The sequence below is a fragment of the Helianthus annuus genome, chromosome 14 (genome assembly GCF_002127325.2).
Source record: "Helianthus annuus cultivar XRQ/B chromosome 14, HanXRQr2.0-SUNRISE, whole genome shotgun sequence".
In the NCBI taxonomy this organism is placed as follows: Eukaryota; Viridiplantae; Streptophyta; class Magnoliopsida; order Asterales; family Asteraceae; genus Helianthus; species Helianthus annuus.
Window position 1 is genome coordinate 115,512,312 of NC_035446.2, and position 26,155 is coordinate 115,538,466.

Sequence of the window (26,155 nt, forward strand, 5' to 3'; positions counted from 1 at the left end):
AGTTGCCTAACACTGGCTCATTAGTTCTGAAAAATTACAGTTTTGCCCTGAGCTCAAAATTACGGTCTTATCATCGTTTTTGTTTTTTTTTCCTTAGCAAAATTATAATGGTGTTTTTTTAATTGGTTGAAAATTATTCGGCTATCGCCCCGCAACACGGGCGGAGCATCTACTAGTTAGTTACAAACTCAAATAGTAAAAAAGATAATAATTTTAAACTCAACTAATTAAAACTCGAGGAATGAAAAAAGAAATTACTAAAACTCAAAGTAATTAAAACTCGAGCAACGAAAAATAAATTACTAAAAAAAAGAATAAATTGACGAAATACAGAAAATTAACAAAACAATTAAAAGAAGCCAGAGGATTTGAACAGCTTCAACAAGGTGAATATCATAAACCCCATAAACCGCCGCCATTGGAGCTCAAACCCACCATCCTTCTTCGTTTCTCATACCCCTAAATCACTAAATTAGCCCCAAAATCATGTTACAAAGCAAATCATTCGTTCGAAAGACGAAACAGGGCAAAGTTGTTAAAGTAAGTTCGCCCCTTTCGCAATCTTCTAAAAAACCCTAATTTTTTATAACCCTAGTGACCGTATGTGATAAATTAATCTTCTTTTTGAGCACAGGTGGTCAGAGAACATTATCTTAGAGATGATATATACTGTGGAGCTTCGTTTTGCAAAGTTTGTGATACGAAAGGCGCTCGCTTTACCTCCCCTGAATGTACAATCCTTGTTCTTGATACTAATGTTGTTCTGAATCAGGTAAAATTCATCATCTTCTTATTTAATAACTCATTTTGTGGTCTGTTTCTTAAATTTATGATATTTGTTTGTTGTTTTTATCTGTCTTGGTATGTCAAAGTAATACTAAATGTTATAATGAATACAATAATTGTAGCTTTTCTAAACTATCTTAGGAGGTAGGAACATATACATATTCGTTTGATGTCGAACCGTATAACTTACGTTGAACCATGGAAGCTCTTTTACAATGGAAACTATCTCTGTAATCAAGTTAACTAGACAAGAAGTAGTGTTTGGATTAGAGGGGACGGGTATCACGTGGCATGTCGTCATTGGAGTAAAATAGTTTCATTTGCGGCCATGGTCATAATGATGCCATGTATCTGTTAATATTTACAAGCTCTTAAATGTTATCGTGTTCATGTATCTGTTAACTTAAGTATATGTCTACACATGCTGATAAAAGTTTACCTTTCATTTTAGATCGATTTACTCGAGAATTCAGCAATTGATGATGTGGTGGTGCTTTCTGTGGTGTTGGATGAGGTCAAGAACAAGAATCTTGCAGTTTACAACCGACTCAGGGCCTTATGTAGCAATACTTTAAGAAGATTCTTTGTTTTTTCCAACGAACACCACAAGTAAGCTGCTTATTAAATTGCACAGATTTCATTGAACATCGGTGTGTTTAACTGTCTGTCCATCTTAAGTCTTACACTATTGAACAATCTATGTATATGAACATGCTATTCCCTATGTACTGTTGATTCAAGTGACACTAAGGATCATCCCTTGCCTTTTAACTTTTGTTTTTGACTTGTGAACACAATATATGTTTTCTATGTTAAATTTTATCAGCTTTTAGCCCTTACGAAGAATACGACTTTAGTATAAGTATCCAATATTTCAGTTACAGTTTTGCTATTTTTGCCTTCCATTGTTTTAACTCCGGTAACTTGGTATCATAGTTGTCAATAGGGATCGCTACGCTTGCTATAGCGAATAGCATAGCGTATAGGTCTTGTCTCGTTCAAGGTTTAAAAAAACGGAAACGAGTTTCGAGGCGTTTTCCCTTCGCCTCACTAGGCGTAAGCCTCGAGGCGAACCGAGGCGTAAGCCCGAGGCGGAACTAAAAAATAATATAAAATTATATATCTTATAAAAATAATAATACTAACTAAATTCATCATCAAAATATCAAAAACACTCATAAAAAGACATAAATTGCTTGAAATTGACACAAAAAGTCAAAAACATAAAAAACAAACATCAGAAACCCCTGAGGCGCACGTACAATAGAAACCCCATGAGGCGCGCCTCAGAATCGTGTTTTGGGCGTTTCGCTTTGAGGCGCGCCTTGAGGCGCACGCCTCAACCGTTTTTTAAAACCATGGTCTCGTTATAGCCTCTGTAGCGATAGATAGTGATGGTAGCGACCTTTAATTTTTTTAATATAAATAGCAATTAAATATAGCTATAAAATAGCTGGATTTTAGGTTCTTGTTAAATATACATGTAAAATAGCTTACATACTAGGGTATTTTGATATGGTATACATTTATTTATTTTTTATTTTTTTTCTAGTGTATCACTATTTATAAAATAGCGCTTCGCTATTTATCACTATTCGCTATGTAGCATATAGGTACCTTATCGCTATTTGTCGCTATTCGCCATTAACAACTATGCTTGGTATGTGTATATTGCCATCCGTTTTATGTAAATGATCTTTTATTGTATGTGAAGGGACACATATGTGAAGGCTATGGCAGGCGAGAGTCCAAACGATCGCAATGACAGAGGTTAAATATCTATTTCATTGTCTTTTTTTATGTAATATAAGCACAGTTGAATGGCTTAGAATACTTATTTGGCGTCATACTCTATGATGGCAATGGATGACTTATAGGAATTGTTACTATCATATCTTGTTTAGTGAGATTCAAAGATCAAATTCAGAAACCGAATTTTTCTTTTTCTCTAGAATTAAATCTTTGATTTTTTTTTCCAGCTATTAGAGTTGCAGCCCAGTGGTACCAGAACCATCTTGGTGGTCCCACAAGAATCTTGATGGTCACAAATGATAGGGAAAATAAAAGAAAGGCCACTGAAGAGGGAATATCTGCAGATACAGGTACGAATTAACCAAGTAAATATATGTTAACTATGATTACCAATTTTAATGTTCGTAACGCCTTACTTTTTTACTTTTGTTCAGTGGAGTCATACGTGAAATCACTTGGTCAACCAGCCCTTCTTGATCTGCTTGTTCAACCTAACTCATCCGAGGATATGGAAATCGAAGATTTGAGGCCTTCAAAGAAGAAAGCTATATATACTGAGGTATTATTTTATTAATGCTCAAAGTTACAAGAACGCATTTGATGGTTGTATACTTGTATCGTATCTACTTAAATCACATTTTCGCATTTTTTTTTGGTCCAGCATAAGCCCATGTCAGAGATCACATCTGGAATACGATGTGGAATATACCATCAAGGCAAACTTCGTGTTAACCGTTATAATCCTTTCGAAGCATATGTTGGAAGCGAGAGTATCGGTGATGAAATAATAATATCCGGGCGTGGAAATATGAATAGAGCTTTTGATGGCGACGTAGTTGCGGTTGAACTTTTGCCTCAAGATCAATGGCAAAATGAAGCGTCTCTTCACATAGCTGAAGAAGGTATTTAACAGCAGAATAACGTTCCAGACTTAGAGTAGAACAGTTCTTTGTTAATTCAATTGTTAAATATTCTTTTTTTAAATTGTGTTTATCAGATGATGAAGAAGATGATGGTGTCCACCTGGCACCGAGCAGCGCTGATGTGGTTCCAAGAGTCACCAATCCCGCACAAGGATCTTCTGAGAATGCGAATAATCCTCCTTCTCGTCCTTCTGGGCGCGTTGTTGGCATTATAAAGAGGAACTGGCATGCGTAAGTTATTATATACACAATAGGAAGACCACTTAGCTACAGTAATTTTGACTTTTTTTTGAAACGTACCCCCCTAATTTTCAGCATTGACACTTATACCCACTTAACTTTCTAAAATTTTTGTAAAATGTCATTTTGACCCCCCTCTAGTTTTACGTGCTTATTTTTATGTACGTGTCAGTATAAATTCAAGTTGGTTTACGCTTTGACGTGGTTTTTATTTTTCAAAATTGAGTCATGTCATATATAATACGTTTTCAAGTGAAACATATTTTTTTTTCTTTCAAAAACGAGTCATGTCAAATATAATATGTTTTTGGGCTTATTTTTTAAGATGTTTTCAGTTAGTTTACGTTTTGATTGGTAAACAATTGCAAAAAAATCAGTACTCTCAAATCACGTTAAAAAAACTGACCCCGCAACGCCTATTACTTGATTCGGTTTTTACTTGACATCATGTTTTACAGTTATTGTGGATCTTTGGAGCCAATGCCTATGCCAGCTGGAAACGCTGGTATAGCTCATGCTTTATTTGTCTCTAAGGATCGAAGATTTCCCAAGATACGAATCCAAACTCGCCAGCTCGGGAATCTTCTCGATAAAAGAATTATCGTTGCTGTTGACACTTGGGATTGCCAATCTAGATACCCTTCCGGTCATTATGTTCGCACAATAGGAGATATCGGAGACCGTGAAACTGAAACAGAGGTAAGTTATATACTTATATTTATAATGTTTTCGCACATATTAGATATACATTTGACTTTTTTATGTAATTCTAATATAACTGAGTAAATGGCGCAGGTTGTGCTTATAGAAAATGATATTGATGCAAGACCATTTTCTTCACAAGTCTTGGCATGCCTGCCCCCCTTACCTTGGTCGGTTTCGTCAGAAGATTTGTCAAATCCTATAAGACAGGACTTGCGTCATTTACGCATATTTAGTGTGGACCCGCCAGGTAAAAGCAAAAGATGATATTTTTTATCAATGTTTTGAAAAGCGGACTGGGAACCGGGGGTCTGACCGGTCCGGCTCACCCTATCAGACCCTTTTTGAGTTGAACTAGCCGGTTGGACTGGGAACCGGCGGTCGGACAGGAAAAACGGCCGGTTGAACCGGATTTTTAAGGGTTGAACCAGTTTTTTATTAAAAAAAATTAAATTTTACTCTATTTGTTTTTATAATATTTACGGTATCACCTGGTTCTTACATTCAGTTCGACTGGTTCAACCAGCCTGACCAATGAACCAGTAAGGTGACCGGTTCGACGTCCGGTTCGGTTCTGAAAACATTGTTTTTAATGTAAGTTAACCTCTGATTATATAGTGTTGCATATGAAATAAGTTTTCTGGTTAGTACAGGGTGCAAGGATATTGATGATGCATTGCACTGTACCCCACTTCCTAACGGGAACTTTGAAGTTGGAGTTCGTATCCTCGAAACATGTTTTATTTATGGAAATTTTAACCAATGATGATTAGTGAGTTTGTGTTTGTGAATGTGTTCTTTACTATAGTTGATAAGATATTGCTGATGTCACAAATTTTGTTCACCCTGGGACACCCCTTGATAGTGAAGCTACACAAAGAGGAACTTCTACCTACCTTGTTGAACGTCGTATTGACATGCTTCCTAAACCTCTTACGGAAGGTACTGCTGCAGATGTTTAAATTGAATATATGCACCGTCAATTTGCAAGATAATATTGAATCGTCGGTTTATTTATGTGTTTACTAAATGTATTTGCAGATATATGTTCTCTTCGGGCTGATGTGGAGAGACTTGCCTTTTCTGTTATTTGGGTATGGTTTTATTATTATATCGACTTTATTCCCTCTTTCTATAGCATTGTTGCTTACATTCTTGATGAAATTAATTTTTTAATATTTTTAGGAAATGACTCCTGAAGCACATGTTATATCTACCAGATATACGAAGAGTGTGATCAAGTCATGTGCCGCTTTGTCTTATGTTGAAGCTCAAGCAAGGATGGATGATAGGTGCATGAAAATCTAACTAGTTTGGTCTTGAATTCTTGATCATTCGCACCGGATAATATTTTTAATACGTCATTTGTTACATTAATTAGTTTATTATTTTTAATATTGTTTCTTTTCAGCTAATGATATAATTTTTTTTGCACTTTCAGCCGCCTGATGGATCCAGTAACTGCGGATTTACGAAATATGAATGCTTTAGCAAAGGTATGTGATTGTGTAAAATAGCATAAGTGCATTGCATTTCAATACAACATAAACTCTTTAAGAGTATACGATACAATTATCACGTAAGCCAACACACTAATATTGAGAATACATTTTTAACTTGTAGATAATGAGGCAAAGGCGTATAGAAAGAGGGGCCATAACTCTTGCTTCGGCAGAAGTCAAATTCCAAGTTGACACTGAGACTCATGATCCTCTTGATATTGGTAAATTTTCTCGTATTGTACATTTATAATAATAATATTTATATCAAGTCAAAAAGGTTGTTTTAACTTTTATCCCATTTTTATCTTTTGTATATTGTTTTCTGCAGGCATGTATCAAATCCGAGAAGCAAACCAAATGGTTGAAGAGTTTATGCTTGCAGCTAATGTTTCAGTTGCTGAACAAATTCTTAAGAAGTTCCCTCAGTGTTCATTATTAAGGTTAGTTGCTGGTTCAATATTCATGTCCGATGACACGTGGCACTATAAATGCATTCATGTTTGATGGATTTTGTTTTTTAATTCTTTTACTTTTATTTACAGGCGGCATCCTAGTCCAACCAAAGAAATGCTTGAACCTTTGTTACGCACTGCTGCTGCTGTTGGTCTTGATTTAGATGTGTCATCATCGAAAGCACTTGCTGACTCGCTTGACCGTGCTGTGGTTCGTTCTGTCTTCCAAAATTTAACAGCAAATGAATCAAGTTTAAAATTATTTGCCAAATCATTACAAAAGTTTGTTACAGTTTTTTAGTAATTATTTTTTTGTATATCAAATGTTTCAGGGTGATGATCCATACTTTAACAAGTTGATCCGTATTCTAGCAACAAGATGCATGACACAGGTTGGTATATTTAGTTGTTTAATCTTTATTTGTAGAGTAAAATGCCATTTTCGTCTCTGACGTTTGCCCAGTTTTGCGACTTTCGATTGTGTTTCCGCATCTGGATCCAAAAGGTTTGAAATATTGCCATTTTCATCAAGCTCGTTAACTCCATCCATTTTTCTCTGTTAAGTCAGGGGTATTTCCGTCTTTTTTGTTAACTTAAAGGGCAATTCGGTCTTTTCCATGGATATTCAGTCTTTTTACATAAAGTGAAAAAGACCGAATTGCTTTTAAGTTAACCAAAAAGACGGAAAGCCCTCTGACTTAACGGAGAAAAATGGATGGAGTTAATAAGCCGGATGAAAATGGCAAGATTTCCTTTTGGATCCAAATGCGGAAAAACAAACCTTTGGACGAAAGTCGCAAAACTTGCCAAACCTGGCATTTTACTCTTATTTTTTATTTCTTTATCTGGGAATTTCTTTTCATTTATAAATCTTTTTATTTCAGGCTGTTTACTTCTGTAGTGGCGATCTTAGCCCTCCAGAGTTTCACCATTATGGGCTTGCTGCACCTCTGTATACACATTTTACCTCACCAATTAGAAGATACGCAGGTAACTAAAATTACCATAAATATCCATCACACGGGTGGATGGTGTCATCTATTTGTACCGTGAGATCTAACCACCTTAAATGGTTGCAGATGTCATAGTGCACAGGTTGCTTGCTGCATCTTTAGATATATACAAGCTTCCGCCAATATTCCAGGACCGACCACAACTTACTAGCATTGCTGACAGTAAGACGTCTAAACTCTTTTTCATAATTTTATTTTGAATGTTTAATGATCATTTGATATTTTTCTTCCAGATCTAAATTATCGGCATAGGAATGCTCAGATGGCAAGTCGCTCCTCCATAGAACTCCATACTATTATATTTTTCAGAAAAAGGTACTCAACTTAAAATCCTTAATGCCCCTCACCTAGGGTTGTAAATGAACCGAACGTTCAGCGAACAGTTCGTGAACCCTTCGGCGGGAAGTTCGTTCGTGTTTGTTCCTTTAATAAATGAGCGAACACGGACAAGAAACTCCGTTCGTTTAATTACATGAACGAACATGAATAGAGGCTGCGTTCGTTCAATTATGTTCATGAACGTTCAGTAACGTGTTCGTTTGTGTCCGGTAGTTCATTAGTGGTTTTAATATTTATATTTTATTTAAATACTTCAAAATTCTGAAAAATAAAATATTTAATAAGTTTCAATGTATTTTATATGTTCATGAACGCTTGATTGTGTTTGTTTGCTTTCATTTGTGTTCATCAGCATTAGTTTGTGTTCATGAAAGTTCATTACCGAATATTAACAAACGAAGACGAACAGAAAATCTCGTTCGGCAAATGTTCATGAACAGTTCGTGAACACATACATTTCCTTAACAAACGAACACGAACAAAATCATCATGATTATCATCCTTTTTCTTTTTATGTTTTTGCAGGCCTACTGACACTGAAGCCAGAATTGTGAAAATAAGAGCGAATGGGTTCATTGTTTTCGTGCCAAAGTACGACTTTGACTTTTAGAACTTATCATATTCTACTTTGACTTTCAAGGTCAATTGAACTGAATTTTGAATAAGGACATAAACTTATAATGTTATTTTCATATTGTAGGTATGGTATTGAAGGTCCAGTGCACCTGACAATGAGAGGTGCAAAAGGAGGGGGAGAATGGGTGGTGGATGAGCAGCAACAGATGATTAAGAAGGTCGACGGGTCGATTTCTTACGGTGTTCTTCAGCCTGTAAAGATTCATATGGAGGTCGTTGAACCCCAACCCAACCGACCTAAACTTCAGCTCACTCTCATTTAAAATGTAAGATTTTCTACTGATGTCATTTTAGATATATTTAAAAGACCATGGTTTATTCTTTTTATATACAACCTTTTTTCATATTGTTTGTGTTCTTGCGGTTTTTATATTTATATATTTTTCGTGTGACTTACCTTTATATATTTTGATATTTCATGACACCCACACGGCCACACTGTTCAAAAACTAACAATAAATTGATATAATAATTTTAATTAAATAACACAAATACTAACAATTAATATATATAATGAATTTAATAAAATAATACAAATACAATGCTTGTTTCGTGCATCTGCAATAATCATGAGGCGGTTATATGCAGTCATGTACAACTTAACGTCGTCATACCATTCGTAAACTATCATTTGTAACGAAACAAATGATTGATCATGTCAAAATCCACATGAACACCGTTGACCATCCAGTCAACGCAAATGCTGCAGCTAAGTAACTCCACATCGTAAGCACCGAACACTCCTCTTGTCCCACATTGAACAGTTGCGCCATCGTACCTGATCATCGATCAAGGTAATGATATTAATTTATTATCGACCATTCATATTTTTTCTTGTGTTTATTAACCAACTAGAAGAGTTTCTTACTGATATTCATGGCCGGGGGGACGGTATACTGAATCAATAGCACAAAACTGAATAGGGGATCGGCTGGAAGTATTCCTAGACTAGTAGCTGCTTTAACCACCATGATTCCGACAATGGGAAGAATCACGTATCGAACGCAAATCATTGTGATTATGATAACTGGTCTAATGTTTGCCTTTCGCAAACCTGTACAAAATTCGATTCAAAAACACGCGATTTCCAACTAGACATATAATTAATGGCAATACCTTTAATCATTATTTACCTTGTATAAGGTTGCCTCCTAGTATAAGAGTAATACATGGTAGGGTTCCATCCCTGGATAACAATGCAGATGTTTGTTAGTTAGTTAAGATTGATCACTAAACTACACACTTAGCCACTTAACTAACTAACTAACAATGCAGATGTTTGTTAGTTAGGGTTCCATCCAGGGGGCGTTTGGTTCGCGGAATGATTTGGAATTGGAATTGGAATTTGTATAGGAATTGGAATTTTTGTTGTGTTTGGTTGCCAAACGAATTGGAATCCATCACCCCGGCACCCACAACCACCAGTTCGGGTCGAAGCGGTTCGATTCGAAACGGTACGGGTTGAAACGGTTCGCTTCGAAACAGTACATGTCAAAACTGTACGCGTCGAAACCGTTCGCGTCGAAGCGGTACGGGTCGAAACCGTTCGCGTCGAAGCGGTACGGGACGAAACCATTCGGATCGAAACCAGTTCGGATTGAAAAGGTACGGGTTGAAACGGTGCGGGTCAAAACGGTCGAAGATTCCAATGAATTTACTTTAATTCCTTCACATATAGGAAGGATTTTGAATTCCTTTAGTTAAAGGAATTTGAAGGAATTCATGCCTAATTCCAATTCCATTGTCAATCAAATACATGAAGATTGGAATTGGGATTCCAATTCAATCAAATTCTGTGAACCAAACATCTTAAGAGATAGAATTCAAATTCCAATTCCCTTAAATTCCATTGAATTCCTGCGAACCAAACGTCCCCAAGATTCTCCTATATAAACAAACATACATACCCGAGTAATGTAACGGAATCTTGAATAACTCGTAATGGAGCTTCATCGCCTATCACAAGGTTTTTCAGCCATGGTGTCGCCCCAAAAACTAATCCTACAATCTGAACACAAATCAAAGGATTCATTTGTTATTATATGTACGTTGCAAGCTGATGTAAGACTAACTGCTTTTTAAGACTTACAGATCCAAGGGTTGGTGGAGCCAACAGTTCCTCCAATACACTGTGGAGTATATCTTTTAGTTTGCTTGAGGAAGATTTATCTTCCTTCTCATCCTTGCTTAACAATCCTTGGTGTAAAGTTTTTACGGGTTGGATTTGTGTGTTGTCACTAGTCGAGTATGATAAAGGGACAACAACGTCGATATACTCTTGGGTTTCTCCATTTAGAAGTTGAGTTTTTTCATCGGCGTTTGTGTCCTTGTTGGGTTCTGGTGGTGAGTCCTCGGTTTCTTTCATCGCAGTGTACCTTAAACTCGAGCTTTTCAATAACTGGTAAGTGTAAGTCCAGATGTAGAAGCTGCCCAACTGTTCATAATCATGCATTAGCTTATTTAGCTTCCCGGCATACTTATGCATATAGGTGTTGTACTCAAATGCTTTGGGAGTTCTTCAAATCTTTTTTTTTGATATTACACTTTTCACCCAAATCTATTTGACTTTTTTACTGTTAACCCAAAAGTTTCCATCTTATGTGATTTAACCTCACAACTTTTTTAGTTTCAACTTTGATCCCCATACTTTTCATATTTCGCAGATCTTTCGTTTTACGTTTTGTTTTAAATTTTGCGAGTTAACACGGCGTAATGTGCGTGTGTGGTTCAACTTTTTACATTCCGTTTTACGCTTCGTACTAGATTTTGCAATTTAACATGGCTCAACGTGCGTGTGTGGTTCAACGTTTTTACGTCGTCTATTTTTTTTCCCGTTCGACAGGTTCGTTACAACGCGCGGGTCGTAAATCAACTTAATTGTTATTTTTTATGTTTTACGTTGCAGTCTAATTTCTTTGCATTAACACGCCGTAACTTTAGTATTGGTTGTCGCTGACGCATTGCGGCGGGTGGTAAATCTAGTATATAAACAAAAATCATGAGAGATTAACGAGTTGTAACTTACAGCCATTGAGAAGGATGAATAAGAGAGTCCCTTGGACTTGCAGACACTATGTTCACCAAAAGGGCTACCACCCTGGGTGCAGATTGCAGGGACTATTATCAAAAGAATGTTTCCCAAATTTCCTGCATGGATATATGTTAACATAATAGTTTCATTGGACTTTTTAAGAGAAACAAACATAGTGATAATTACAAAGAGTACCTGTGGAGCACATAGCTATGAGTAGGCCCTCCATATGTGGCTTTGGTCTGATTATTTTTGTTGCTATCCACCCCAGAATTCCTCCACAAAGAAACGTTATCCCAATATTTATTGGCATAAACCACCTACAAGATTAATCATGTATTTAAGATTATGGACTTTTTTGTCATACATACAGTATATTCAACATGATAAATAAGTTAAATAACTATTACTGATATAGGTTTAACATTCTCAAATCCCACCAAAATCGTCGTAAACAAGGTTTTTTCCCCTTAACCAACACAACCACTAATTACATTTTTGTGACCGTTTAGCCTTTGATTAGCGCAAAGGTTTTTCTGTCTCATTAAAAACCGTTGAATTATGTTTTTCCGACGGCTTTAACCAATGACCATCACAATGTGGCACTGACATGCATGCAAATCTGTAACATATATACGGTAAGCTAAGCTCTTACCATGAGATAATGTCTTCAAGGGTGACGGTCTTTGCAAGACTAGCGAAAATAAGCGAGGGGGTAAACGCCACAAACACAATCTGGGAGAAAGTTGTCCTTTCATTAGATCTTTTAATTTGTGTCAGAATTATTATTATTATTATTATTATTTTTTTTTGCAAATTTTCATATTCTGTTAGTGGATGTAATAAACTAAATCTTTTATCAACCAAGTAGCATAAACTGTTATGTTGAAGTTTGATGTAATATATCTGAAAAAGTGACTCATGTATTTTAACATGGTATAACCATTAAAACAATGATTTAACAACTTTTAGTTTCATATCATACCATACATAAGTACATAACAAGTCAACTGCATCAAATGATAACATAATAAAAGCTTGTTACAAATAGCATTAAACACGCGCTTACCTTATTAAGCGATTTGCGGGTGTCGCTAGAGAGAAGATTGAAATATTGGGTAGCCATGATGGCTCCTAAAGCAGTGAGTAACAACACCTCCAATATCGGCATTGATGCCGTCGTAAACAACGACCAAAACCCCATAACTCGGATTCTTTTGATTCGTTACTGTCTCCACTTTTGCGGGGTTTGTTTTTGTTTATATATAGCCGATTGAAGAAAGATCCTGGAAAATGTTGGATCACAAGCAAAACCAAATTCAAATTGGTTGAATTATTATCAAGCAATTTGAAGGAGACAGTGGATGTACAAAGAAACGACAGAATATACTACACAAGTTGAATTTGGATTCTAGCTTTTCTTAATTATGTGAAAACACTATAAAAATAATAGAGATAACAGGAGTCGACAGCCTTCTTTATGGACTAATTTTTGTTACCCAACTGTCATCCACGATATTCGGACAAAAGGGGCTGCTCTAGTGCTGTTTAGGGATGAGATTGGTACCTGTACTCATACTCATACCGTTATCGAAAATACCAGTATGAATTTGAACAAAACTGTGTACCAAATACCGTACGGTACCCCCTTTGGTACCATTTTGTTTTTATTTAGTTTTTGAGCACGCGTATGGTTACTAAATAAGTAAAATTGACATGAGTACCAATATAGTACGAGTACCAAAATGATATGGGTACCATATAAGTAAAATCAATACGAGTACTATAAAATATAAATACCATAATACGAAATAGGGTAAGGATCATTTCAGAACCATAAATATTTACAGAACTCGCAGAACTCCTAATAAACAATCTTTTTATTTATATATTTTTATGTTTAGGATAATTTTATCATTTATTATGTGTATTTTTATGATTATATACATGTTAAGAGTAATTTTTATTATTTTTTATTTGTAAATTTATAATTACACATATGTGAACTAGTTTTTTTACATATATGTAATTAGTTATTACACATTTATATAATTTGGCTATTAAACATATGTAAACTACTTTTAACATGTATGTAATCATAAAAATACATATAATAGATGATAAAAAGATCCTAAATACAAAAAAAATATATATAAATTGATTGTTTATTAGGAGTTCTGAAAGTTCTACAATTATTTACAGTTCCGAAATGAACCCAACCCATACGAAATAAAACATAATAAAAAAAAACTTTTAAAGGTCTATATAAAATTCGGTACCAGTACCCGTTTTTACTCGTACCCGTACCAATACCGAAAGTTCGAATTACCAAAATCAATAAAACTGGGTACCGATACATGTACCGAATACCTAAAATCAGTACGGATACGAGTACAATATTTGAGAAAAAAAGCCCATCCCTAGTGCTCTTTCTGTTTCTTTTTCATATTTTGATTTTTTTGACACACTTTTATTCCTATTATTATTATTATTATTTTGACTCAATTGACAATAATTTAAAAGAAACTGTATCGGAAATTAGTATTAGAACTAAACCTGTTACAACCAATGGGGGTGGTGGTTTATTGGCAAAGACAAAACTTTTAAACATCTTGAGAAGGAGAGGTCTTGGGTTCAAGTCCCACAGACGACAGGAATTAAAGAAATTTACCTTTAAAAAAAAACCTGTTACAAAATGAAATTCACATAATTGAAAACTTTTCAAAGGTAGACCACATAAACTATATGTATAGTTAACTAAATAAATTAACACGTGAAGCGTGCATTAAAGGTCAAGATTTGAAGATATTAAAATATTTAATGCCAGATACCATCATTGAAGCGATCTACACATTACCATGTCATACTTATCTTTTATTGTTTTTTAATTAGAACGACATGTCATGTCCTAGGAAGCTAGTCAAGTCATTTTAGAACTCATCTTTTGTCTTGTCTTGTTGTGGTGGCGGTACAAACTACACCGCCCTAATAACCTCCGTCCAACTGCGGTGCTCTGCATGCAATCATCTCTTTTCCGATCACATTCCAGGTGTTGACTGTTGACATGATTAAATTCAATGAAATTAATTATTTATTACTGTTTACGTGATTATTATTAAATTGAATTTGAAAGGAGGTGATGACAAATACGTGATTATTATTAAATTGAATTTGAAAGGAGGTGATGACAAATACGTGATTATTATTAAATGGAAGTAGTCTTAAGCGCTCCGCGTTGCGGAGTGGACGTAAAACCGGAAAAAGGCGGTAAACAAAAACATGAATTTCTAACAAGTGACTCACATGACGCAAAACGTAGAGAAAGTCGAAGTTATACTGATACGTATTAGAAAGTCGAGGGGGCCAAATTAAGTGATATTGTATATAGTTTTTAGAAAGGCAGTGACGTGGCAGAAATTCGGTTTGTACGGGTTCGGTTCGTTATTGTATTGACGCATGCAATAGCACCCAGAGAAGAAAACTCAGAAAATATTTGACCCGACTCATTAGTCATTTCCGAAAAAAGTTTACGTCGAACCATAAACAAACTTGAATTTATACTGACACGTACACTAAAATTAGCAACGTAAAACTCGAGGGGTAAAAACGACATTTCACAAAGTTTTTAGAAAGTTGAAGGGGTGTGTAAGCGTCAATACTGAAAGTTGAGAGATGAACTATAAAAAGACAAAAAAATAATACCAAGTTACTATTCATCAAAATGCTATGAATTAATATATATAGAATTTGAAAGGAGGTGATGACAAATTTCGAAAGCGTTTGTTTTTTTTTCTTTGCAAACCCACATTTTCATTTCATTAATTAGAAACGAAAACGACTAAACGAGATGAGTAATTGCATACCCGAAAGGTATGATTTATTAACATTGTTTGACAACCATGTATAAACTGAAATTATTACAACTATCTCAACCATGTCTCTCATTCACACGCGAAAAACTATGACATGGTAAATACAAACTAAAATAATAGTATAAATAGTTGTTTTTAGTGTAAATATATGGATACGGATAAATAATTCATTGTGAATGCTCTTAGTTTGAACAATTTCTTTTAATCGTTAGAAGAGTCAAACTGGCTTATTATATAGTTCTAGCTTGTCTAAAACAGATGATTGTCGTCGTATTAAGTTTGAATCATTTGTTTTAGGAACCATTAATTTAAAGTACTTCTTTTCTGATGTCTAGTGGGTGTATGATACGAAGTTACTATATTCGTGTTTTTGAATTATATATTACATTACTAAAATGTATTCCGTTGTAGTCTAGTTGGTTAGGATACTCGGCTCTCACCCGAGAGACCCGGGTTCAAGTCCCGGCAACGGAATTTTCTCTTTTTAAAGGCTGGAGTCATATGGTCCATTGCATGGCTGGAAATTAAACTCACACATTCATAGTAAGGCCCAAATAATGATATAATTATCCATCAAACTATAAAATGTTATTATTTTTAAATTGGATTATAAATACATAAGAGTTATTGGTTTCATATCTTTTTTTTACAGTTATTTTCCACTTTTTTTATGTTCCAGTTGACCAACATTCTTAATTGATTAAATAGATATAAATGACATAACAAGTATTTTTGCGAATACAATATTTTTTAGTTATACTGTGTATGATATTCTATACTTACTTAAAAGTCGAGTTTTTTCCCAAAAGAGTGGTAGTGGAAAAAATATTTATTAAAATGGGTGATTTGAAAAATATTTATCAAAATAGGTGTTTTCTTTTAAGTTTTTTCCCACAATGGTGGTGGTGAAAAAAATAATTACCAAAATAGGTTATTTTAAAAAATTATTTACCAATGAGTGTTTTTATTTATTTCTTTATTTTAAACAAATACATTGCATTTTTTTGCTTTTATTTTTATTCAATATCACTTTTGTTTTACCAAACAACTCATTATACGGTTTATTTTATTTTTTAACTAACTTATTTTAATTCTTTCATTTTTGTTTTTTAATGTTTTTCTTTTATTTTCCCTTTATATTTATGTAAGATAAATAATTTTAATATAAAGTTTGCTCATGTAATTTCCGGATTATAAACGAAAGCGAAGATAATGGTAATATTTACTCCTATTAAGCATGAACATCAACTTATTGGACAAAAAAATTAATAAAACTAGATTAATATGTAATCAGTAATAGTTTAAACTTATAAAAATAAAAATATAATAAGTTAGCTATATATAAAAAAAATAATGAGTTGATTGAAGAAAAAAAAGTATAAAAGTCTTTCTCGTTTTACAAATAAGTATTTATAAAATAACTAGAAAATATTTATCAAAGACTAAACATGTTTGTATTTTAAAAGAGTTAGAAACAAAATGTTCATAACAATATTAAAGAAACATATTTTTTTCAGTTAAACAAAATGTTCATAGCAAAATTAAATTAAAGAAACGTTAATTTTTTTTCCAAACTATCATGATCCAACAATATATATATATATATATATATATATATAGGGTAGGGTTCCAGCGTGAACCTAATCCCATGCGTGAACTGCGTGAACTGATCTGGACCATTGATTTCCTTTTTAGTTGTTAAGGGTATGATTGTAATTATATAAAAAATTATATTTAAATCATTATTTTAATAATTGAATGAAGTTACATCTTTCCTATTTTAAATTCATTATCCACATTATCTTTATTTCATTTATATTTTTTAGATTTCGCCACCAGAATTCGGATTATGATTTTTAAGATTCACGTAACCTTCATATTTCAACGGTATACACATGTGTACTTTGATATAAATTGAATAGTACACATGTGTACTCAGCATGGTACATATGTGTAATTAGCTACATAATACATACATATAAACAAACAAAACTTGTAAACCTATTTTATATTAAGCAAATAACAATTTCCATAATGTTTGCCAAACAAAAAAAAAAAAAAACATACAATTACAAGTTCCAGTTTCGTGAAAACAATAAACGCAACATAATCGGAAAAATAAAAAAGACATAGTCTTTTACAACTATTCGCCGCGTTGCATGCTGAATCATCCTTATCGACCAAGCAAACAAACATACGTGAATCATCCTTATCGACCTCATACGTGAATCATCGTTATCGACCTTCCATCTCCACTTTTCTCGTTAACGACATCTCCTAAAATATCACAAAAAAACTCAGCAGCTAATATTTTGCATAATTCACAAGTGTACATCAACAACTTTACACATTCAATGCACAAAAAATTATTAGATATCACAAAAGCAGACGCTATACACATGTGTACATTGGGTTAAAAATTATAGCAAAATCAAAATACACATGTGTACATCGCATTAAAAACAGAGCAAAATCAGAATACACATGTGTACATCGGATAGACGCTCAAAGAAGGGTTTCAACCAGCAAGATACAAAACAAAACATCAACGCAAATGTGAAGTTGAAAGATGTTTAATTACCATTCATCAAGCTTTGGTTTAACTCGCGAGGCGAGCTCGAGCTAAAATAAGTAGGCTCGAACCGAGCCGAGCTCGAGCTTCATAACGCCCGGCTCGTTTACACCTCTATTGACTAAAACATCTAGCAGGATTTTCAAGGCATTCAATCTTTACAATCAGTTAAGCAATTAATATCATCCAACGTATTGTCAAATTCAAATTAAGAAATTATTTAGCACAAGAGCAATAACAAGAAGTGCAAATAAAAGAATCCAAAACCATTCACCTCTCTCATCGATCTCGAGTACATACGGTTTCGCATTCAACTCCTTGAATACACCTTTAGCCCTTTTACAATACCTGATGATCAACACAATATTAAAAAAACATTTTCAAACATTTATACCAATAATAAACAAATCAAAAATATAAATAATTTCTTAATACACAATTAAACGAATGCGGAACTGATAGGGATATCATATGAAATGAAAAATACGTACGGATAGTAAGATTTGGAGAAGATGACTATGGAGTGAGAAGAGACTATTTTCTTGACGAAATCGACGGATGATGCTTCCGTATTGGATGTGAAGAGGGTGGCAATGGTGAAGAAGAGGATGAAAATGGAAGAACTGGTGGACATTTTTGCGACGGTGACAAGGGTTGTTGGGTGTTAACATTTAGATCTGAAATTGGGTCTGAATGATGATTTAAACAACAAAACCCTATATTCTATTGGAAGCCACCCGTGAGTCGCCGCCGCCGCCGTGCGACCCCCTCTTTCTCCCTCCCATCTCTCCCGTTGTTCTCTTTCGTTCTTCATCTTCTGCCGCTCGATCTCTCTCCCATAATGGTTAAGAGTTTTGTGTGTGTAGTATAGGAAGAAGGATGGTTGGGGAGACGGCAGTTAATGATTCTAGATCTAGGGTTGAATATATTGAAACTGATATAGGGATTTTAGGGGATTACAATTTAATTAGTTTCCATATCTTTAATATGAAATTTCCCTATTTTACCCTTTTGATTAAAATTTAAATTAAATTTATTAAACCTTTAATTACAATTCTGCCATTGATCTAAGATCTATCATCTACGAAATCAAGGGCCCAGATAAGTTCACGCAGTTCACGCTGGAGAAAATGTTCACGTTTGAACCTAATCCTATATATTATATATATATATATATGGGATCGCTAAAATGAAAACCACCTCTAGTTGTAAAAACCATGAGAACCACTTTATGGCCCTTAGATCAACTAGATGGATGGATGTGATTAAAAGTAGTTAATATTAATATTAAAAGTTTTTTGTCTTATTATGTCTTTAATATTATAATACAAAAGGGTATTTAAGTAAAATAACTCTATTTTGTCTTTTTATATATATTAATTTTAAATTACCTTTTTTGTCCTATTCATTAATTACTTTTTATTACTTTTATTTTTTAAACATAATTTCTTTATTAAAAACATTTTTAAATTCAGATTTTTTTTAAAAGATTTTTATACTTTTTACAATTTAAGTTTTACGTTAAACTTTTTACGTTTTTTTGACGCGCCGTTTTTAACGCCCTTTTTTAACGCGCCGTTTTTTTTACGCGCCGTTTTTCAAGCGTAACGCGCCGTTTTAACGCTGTTTTTTAACGCCGTTTTTTTACGCGCCGTTTTTTTAAGGCGTCGTTTTTCTCAATCGGCGTTTTTTTAACACGCCGTTTCTAACGCGCCGTTTTTTAACGCGCCGTTCTCAATCGGCGTTTTTAACGCGCCGTTTTTTAACGCGCCATTTTTAACGCGCCGTTTTTTAACGCGCCGTTCTCAATCGGCGTTTTTAACGCGCCGATTTTTTAACGCGCCGTTTTTTAACGCCGTTCTCAATCGGCGTTTTTAACGCGCCGTTTTTTTAACGCGCCGTTTTTTCACGCCGTTTGTTAACGCGCCGTTTTTAACGCGCCGTTTTTTAACGCGCCGTTCTCAATCGCCGTTTTTAACGCGCCGTTTTTAACGCACCGATTTTTTAACGCGCCGTTTTTTAACGCCGTTTTTTAACGCCGTTTTTTACGCGCCGTTTTTCACGCGCCGTTTTTCACGCGTCGTTTTTCACGCGCCGTTTTTCACGCGCCGTTTTTACGCGCCGTTTTAACGCGCCGTTTTTTAAACCGTCGTTTTTCTCAATCGGCGTTTTTTTAACGCGCCGTTTTTTAACGCCGTTTTTTACGCGCCGTTTTTTTAAGTCGTCGTTTTTCTCAGTCGGCGTTTTTTTAACGCGCGGTTTTTTACACTTTTTTTACGCGCCGTTTTTTTCCACGTTTTTTAACGCGCAAAATTTTTTACACACCGTTTTTTCCGAAGTTTTTTAACGCGCCATTTTTTTACGCGCCGTTTTTTCAAGCGTCGTTTTTTAAAACACGCCGTTTCTACACGTTTTTTAATGCGTCGTTTTTTTACATGCCGTTTTAAACGCGCCGTTTTTTTCACTTTTTTTAACGCGCCCCTTTTTGTACACTTTTTACGTTTTGCGTTAAAAATTTAAACTTTTTACGTTTTACGTAAAAGTTTTTACGTTTTACGTTTTACGTAAAAGTTTTTACGTTTTACGTAAAACTTTTTACGTTTTACGAAAAACTTTTTACGTTTTACGTAAAACTTTTTACGTTTTACGTAAATTTTTTACATTTTACATTAAAATTTTAAACTTTTTACGTTTTACGTAAAAGTTTTTACGTTTTACGTTAAAATTTTCACGTTTTACGTTAAACTTTTTACGTTTTACGTTTTACGTAAAACTTTTTACGTTTTACGAAAAACTTACGAAAAAGTTTACGTAAAACTTACGAAAAAAATTTACGAAAAACTTACGAAAACCTTTACGTAAAACTTACGAAAAACTTTTTACGTTTTACGTTTTACGTAAAACTTACGAAAAAATTTACGTAACACTTTTTACGCTTCACGTTTTTACGATAAAAAGTTTACGTTTTACGTTAACAATTTACGGTTTAATTTTTTTTTTTACAAAAACGTTTTTAAGCAAAACCGAACGCAACAGAAAATCGCCGTTTTTTACATTAATTTTTTTACGTTTTAACGCGCCGTTTTTTTTTACGTTTTACGTTAAAATTTTTACGTTTTAACGCGCCGTATTTTTACGTTTTACGTCAAAAAGTTTACGTTTTACGATAAAAAAGTTTACGTTTTAACGCGCCGGTTTTGTTATGTTTTACGCGCCGGTTTTTTATGTTAACGTTTTTTTACGATTTACGTGCCGGTTTTTTACCTCAGCATTTTTAACGTTTTTATGTTTTACGCGCCGGTTTTTTATGTTTTATTTGTTTACGTTTTATGTTTTACTTTTTACGTTTTACGTTTTTACGTAACACTTTTTACGTTTTACGTTTTACGATTTACGTAAAACTTTTTACGTAAAACTTTTTACTGTTGCGTAAACCTTTTAACGTTTTACGTAAATTTTTTACATTTTATGTTTAACGTTTTTACGTTAAAAAGTTTACATTTTACGTTAAAAAGTTTACGGTATAACTTTTGTTTTTACAAATCACTGCCAACTCAACCCACTCTAAGGTTCGAATCTAGAACACCGCAGTAAACAAACAACTAAATGCAATCAATTATCAAGATCAAAACAAACCACCAAAACAAATCAGCGGAGGAAAGCGGGGACAATCAGAAAAATCAAACGCAAAAATCAAATTCATCTGCCAACCTCAAGTCGCCGGGCATCATCGGTGAAAAAGTCACCTCCGCCTCCGCCGGAACCACTAACCTAGTTTTAATATGTATTATAATTATAATCATAACGAGGTTTATATTATAAAAAAATGGTTTTAATTGTTGTTTTTATTCGTTCTCATGCTTTTTCATGATATTTAACGTTTCAGTTGTTTGGAAAGGACCAGATAGAATTCAGCATTAAATTGTTTGAAACATATCAATTCCAATTAATTTACACCCTCTATAACTAAAACAGGCTACCACTTTCCTTGAGTTTGAGTTTAGGTTTAAGCTCAGCTCTAGCTCATTCGAAACCTATTCATCGGCAACCTTGTGTTCACCACTAAGCAGCGCTTTGCGATCCGGTCACCCGTGCCAACATCACAAAATTCATTCCACTAAGAACGTTGTTCGCCAGTCTCAACCCGAACACGGAGCTCTTAAACAACAACCGCCGCAACCCCTTCGCCAACAAAAACTCGATCCCATTCAGGCTTTGGTGCCTTAAATTAGCACTTAAACCCATAGGAATCGCCCATGTGACCACATTCAATACAGTAGGTGGAGCCTTGTTAGGTGACTCGAACCCGGGGTCCATTTTCTTCCTTATTTTGATCAACCCATTGGACAACGCGGTCCCAACTAAACCAGCAGCAAACCCCACTGCTGCAAACAATATTCCTTTGTACACAAATGTCCCTAGCCGGTTCACCGCACTATATGCACCGGGCTCAAACATGTGGCTTGTTTGGCGAATTGGCGAATATGAAAGGGAGGGTTGTTGATCCATATGACATGGTGGGTGCTAATAGATACAAAAGGGTAAAATTCAAAATTGATCCTACGACTAGTGTCGAAAACACGAAATCAGGCTCGTTTAGACCGAAATTTGGACTCGTTGCCATGTCACCAAACACGGTTGCACTCACACCCACAACTTCCTCCATTAACACCTTGAATGCAAATTGGGGATCAGCAGCAACCCTTGATCTCCAACCACTAAGTAAAGCCCCAAATGGCCCCAAACTGTCTACCGATGAATTGTCGTCGAATTTCCCTGTAACGCCCGGCTATTTTCGTACTTTCCATTTATAGCAAGTCTTGTTCGTATTTCTATTTTTGGAAGCTTATTCCTTTTGTATCTCGTATTTCGTTTCAAACCGTTGTAAATCTGGGACTTCGATCGTAATGAAATTGATCTTTTGTTTATACATGCTTATACATTGATATGTGCATTCGTTTGATACTTTGGTCATAATGAAATTCTATTTTTTATACATGCTTACACGTGTTGCAATACTCGGGTTATACGTTACCAATCTCGAATTCATACGCGCAACCGATACCCGACGTACTGGTACTCATAACATATACATGCTTGTTAACTATTAGATACGTGGTTAATTCTAATAATATATTAGTAATAATAATAATCCTAATAACATAATATAATAATAATAATAATAATAATAATAATAATAATAATAATAATAATACAACAAACATCAACATTCGTTGATGTTGGCATTTCAAATATTACTTTTCATAAAAAAAATAAATAAATAAATAAAAAGAAAGAAACAAAGGTAACGAGTACAGCCTCTTTGGCAACTTTTTTTTTGAGTGTTAAAACCACCTATGAATATTAATCTTGATTAATGGAAAGTTGTTTAAATAATTAATACAATATCTAACCTTTTATGTAACAAAAAGAAGATAGTTGATGGCTGAATCAGCCAGCCTTCCGTGTGCAAGCCTCGTAGGCAGCAACAATTTCTTTTTTTTATTTGTTTTAACCCCCAACTAAACTCTTAAATGCCAACCAAACTTAAACCCTAATCCTTCCCTATAAATACCCACCTTCTCCAAGCACTTAGACACTTTCAACACTCTCTAATCTCTACAAAATCACTCTCAAAGTTCTTGCAATTCAGAAATTCGGACAGATTCATACCTCCTTACAAAAGTGAGCATAACTTGCTCAAAACTCAACCAAATCACTTGATTCTTCTTTCTAAATGCTTGGATAATCTTTGGGCTTGATTCCTTGATCTCTCCTTGGAGAAATCAGACCTGGAAATACCCTAAAAGTGTCCATAAACTTCCTGTTGTGTTTTTAAAAACTTTCTAAACTCTTGTTTACTTCAAACAAACTTGTGTTCTTATGCTTCTAGTCTCTTGTATGATTAGTAAAGCCAAACCAAGGTTGTTTTACACTTAATAGGAGTGTCTAAACACTCTAAACTTTCTGTTTTAATCGAGTTCTTAGCTCATAAGTGGTGTCAAGTCTTGAACTTGAAGATGGTGTGACTACTTGGCTAGCCTAGGCTAACCTACATACATGTCCACACACCACTTGATGTTTTGCTTAGTTAGTTGTATTATTTCTTGTACATATCTATGAGGTTCCTAAAGAGAAGATTCGTCTTCCTACCTCCTACATGACCACATGTTAATAAATCATTCGAGGTACCAAAGTGGAGGGTTTCACCTCCCACCTCCTACTTGACTTATATGACACCAAGAGGTACCAAAGTGGAAGGTCCAACCTCCCGCCTCCTACATGACTAAGTAAATTATTATGTATATTATAACTATGATAAACCTTAAAACCGAACCCTTGGTAGTGATTATATAAATCCCCTATCAAGCTAATAAGTTTATCACTATGTGTGTAGTTCCTTGTCACGATTCTAATAAGTCTTGAACCTATGAAATCACATAAAAATCCTTAGGGATTACTATAGTGTCAAGACAAGTGCTAATACCATAGTGAATATTTTCATAATATTTACTTTTTCATTCTTTGAATCTTAAAGTCCGAATATCCCATCTTTCTTCCAAATTACTCATACACCTTGACCTTCCTCTTGTAGGATAACTTGGTGTTCCCCCCATCAAATCAACTCTTCACGGATTCAAGTGGGAAAGCTTGCAAAACCGTGAGTACACTCGACCCATTTACATTTTAAACCACTTTTGGGTTGTAACATGATACCATACAAAATTACACTTACACACACATAAACATGCTTTATGAACTCAATCCGTTATACATGCTACTTGTTATGCTAGATAATACATGCTTTATGCCATTACTATGTTATACCCTCGCTTAACAATTATAGCGCTATAGGAGTAGCACACCACCCGACGGGGGATTGTTAGGTCTTTATACTATACGGTCTCGTCACATTTGTGGCGAGGGATGCTAAATACTAGTGGACACTTTGGGTTTAAATGTAATGTTATGCATGCTAATTACCTCGCTTACAAATTGCCATGTGGATTTGAGTAAAATGTTTTTATACTTATGCTATGCTATTTAAACCTTGTGTACTCGCCTTTGCTTTTGCATTGAATTTTATTTTAACATGTTACAGGTTGATGATGATGATGCCATGAAAATGAAGTAGCAATGATGCCTAGATACACATATAGACGTTAGGTTTAAATGTTGTATCAAATTTTGATTATGTTGCTACGAATTTCTTTTGAACTTGTTATTTGGATTTCCTTGTATGTTTGACTATTTATCTATGAAATGAAATCGGTTTATTAAATATTGTCACAAATAGCGTTATGATGTCTCTAGCAATCTTCACACTTCGTCTCATCCCGATGTTTCCGCCATTGGTTGGGGTGTGACAGATTGGTATCAGAGCCATAACTATAGGGAATTAGGAAAATTGCCATGTTTTTGCCCTAATCTATAGTCCTAGGAATTTTGTCTCTTATTTGTTGTTTAAAACTTTTGTACTCTACCATGCATGCTTCCTAGCTACACTTCTTGTTATTAAATTTATGCGCCTTTCCTAAGGCTAACACGAATACACTTATGCTATTTTATACTCTTGTAACATCAACGAGACAACTTTACCAAAATAGGCGTGAAACCCACAATTTGGTAAACGACTCTCACTCTACCTTTAATCTATTTTGCACGAAATTCACCATTAAGCTAGGAGTGACATCCACAACTTAATGGTAATTTCCATTTCAACTCTAGTGGACCCTTGTCAAAGTGTCAAAATTTTATCTTTGGCCGACAAGTACCAACCACATTTAGGGTACGAGATCGTCAAGTTAGGGGTGAAACCCGCATCTTGTCGATTAAGTCCCATTCCTTGATTTTTATTCTCGCCAAAGTCCCGAATGTTCCAATCATTTAGAGATGTGTAGTAACCGGAAGGGTAAGATACCGTTAATCGCTTCTCGACGAGAGTATCTTACTTATAGGCCAAAGCACAATATCTCTAAATCGAAAGGACTTTCGACCCACTTTGGAATTGTCGACGTTTCTCTACCCGAAACAATCCTATGTTTTATTGAGCCTCTCTTTTATGTATCTCAATTTATATGTGATTTTATACTTGAACGTTCATTCATTTCGAAATGTCGTTTTAATCATTTCGCACGTTACCGAAATCACAAACAATAATAATTCTCGTGAACAAACTAAATTTATACCCTCTTTACGCAACTTATGTGTTATACTTGTTGAATGCATGTGGTAACTTATGCTCTATGTGAACTTTACTTGATACATGAACATTTACTTGCTTTTACATACACAAACCTTATTTTCAACTAATGATCAAGTCTCATCCTTTCCT

General features: G+C 34.5%; 2 protein-coding genes, 1 long non-coding RNA gene, 1 other non-coding gene and 1 pseudogene across 5 annotated transcripts; 3 read left to right on the forward strand and 2 right to left on the reverse strand.

Moving 5' to 3' along the window:
- The first annotated feature begins 323 nt into the window (after positions 1-323).
- On the forward strand, positions 324-8,691 carry LOC110909145 (exosome complex exonuclease RRP44 homolog A). The gene is made up of 24 exons (XM_022154161.2): positions 324-540; positions 635-772; positions 1,238-1,395; positions 2,501-2,556; positions 2,766-2,888; positions 2,973-3,097; positions 3,200-3,440; positions 3,536-3,692; positions 4,160-4,400; positions 4,497-4,653; positions 5,057-5,125; positions 5,220-5,345; positions 5,445-5,497; positions 5,589-5,695; positions 5,845-5,899; positions 6,027-6,126; positions 6,234-6,345; positions 6,448-6,568; positions 6,690-6,749; positions 7,242-7,347; positions 7,437-7,532; positions 7,604-7,685; positions 8,235-8,300; positions 8,410-8,691. The coding sequence occupies exons 1-24, from the start codon at positions 487-489 to the stop codon at positions 8,606-8,608; spliced, it is 2,802 nt and encodes a 933-aa protein (XP_022009853.1). The 5' UTR covers positions 324-486; the 3' UTR covers positions 8,609-8,691.
- Positions 8,692-8,840: 149 nt separating this feature from the next.
- LOC110909144 (protein PIN-LIKES 7) lies at positions 8,841-12,789 on the reverse strand. 2 transcript variants are annotated; one of them, XM_022154160.2, is made up of 9 exons: positions 12,446-12,789; positions 12,032-12,111; positions 11,572-11,696; positions 11,371-11,492; positions 10,435-10,779; positions 10,253-10,353; positions 9,479-9,531; positions 9,214-9,399; positions 8,841-9,123 (listed from the first exon to the last, which is right to left on the reverse strand). In XM_022154160.2, the coding sequence occupies exons 1-9, from the start codon at positions 12,578-12,580 to the stop codon at positions 8,999-9,001; spliced, it is 1,272 nt and encodes a 423-aa protein (XP_022009852.1). In that variant the 5' UTR covers positions 12,581-12,789; the 3' UTR covers positions 8,841-8,998. The 2 variants fall into 2 exon arrangements, with proteins under 2 accessions (XP_022009852.1, XP_035838675.1); XM_035982782.1 differs by lacking the exon at positions 12,032-12,111 and having other exon boundaries at positions 12,446-12,580.
- A 2,860-nt stretch (positions 12,790-15,649) lies between these two features.
- Positions 15,650-15,722, forward strand: TRNAE-CUC. The gene has a single exon. It is a non-coding gene; the product is annotated as a tRNA-Glu (tRNA).
- Positions 15,723-21,882: 6,160 nt separating this feature from the next.
- LOC110907222 lies at positions 21,883-22,904 on the reverse strand (annotated as a pseudogene).
- Positions 22,905-23,428: 524 nt separating this feature from the next.
- On the forward strand, positions 23,429-25,089 carry LOC110905800. The gene is made up of 3 exons (XR_002573429.2): positions 23,429-23,505; positions 24,416-24,481; positions 24,923-25,089. It is a non-coding gene; the product is annotated as an uncharacterized LOC110905800 (long non-coding RNA).
- Positions 25,090-26,155: the final 1,066 nt, after the last annotated feature.

What these genes read in the sequence shown, in the direction of transcription:
- LOC110909145 (XM_022154161.2), top strand. Translation starts at nt 487, where the DNA reads ATGTTACAAAGCAAATCATTCGTTCGAAAGACGAAACAGGGCAAAGTT. An exon ending in CTAATGTTGTTCTGAATCAG is followed by an intron (nt 773 to 1,237) that starts GTAAAATTCATC and finishes CTTTCATTTTAG; the next exon opens with ATCGATTTACTCGAGAATTC. An exon ending in AAACGATCGCAATGACAGAG is followed by an intron (nt 2,557 to 2,765) that starts GTTAAATATCTA and finishes TTTTTTTTCCAG; the next exon opens with CTATTAGAGTTGCAGCCCAG.
- LOC110909144 (XM_022154160.2), bottom strand. Translation starts at nt 12,580, where the DNA reads ATGGGGTTTTGGTCGTTGTTTACGACGGCATCAATGCCGATATTGGAG. An exon ending in CTTGAAGACATTATCTCATG is followed by an intron (nt 11,697 to 12,031) that starts GTAAGAGCTTAG and finishes TTAATCTTGTAG; the next exon opens with GTGGTTTATGCCAATAAATA. An exon ending in GATTCCGTTACATTACTCGG is followed by an intron (nt 9,532 to 10,252) that starts GTATGTATGTTT and finishes ATTGTTATCCAG; the next exon opens with GGATGGAACCCTACCATGTA.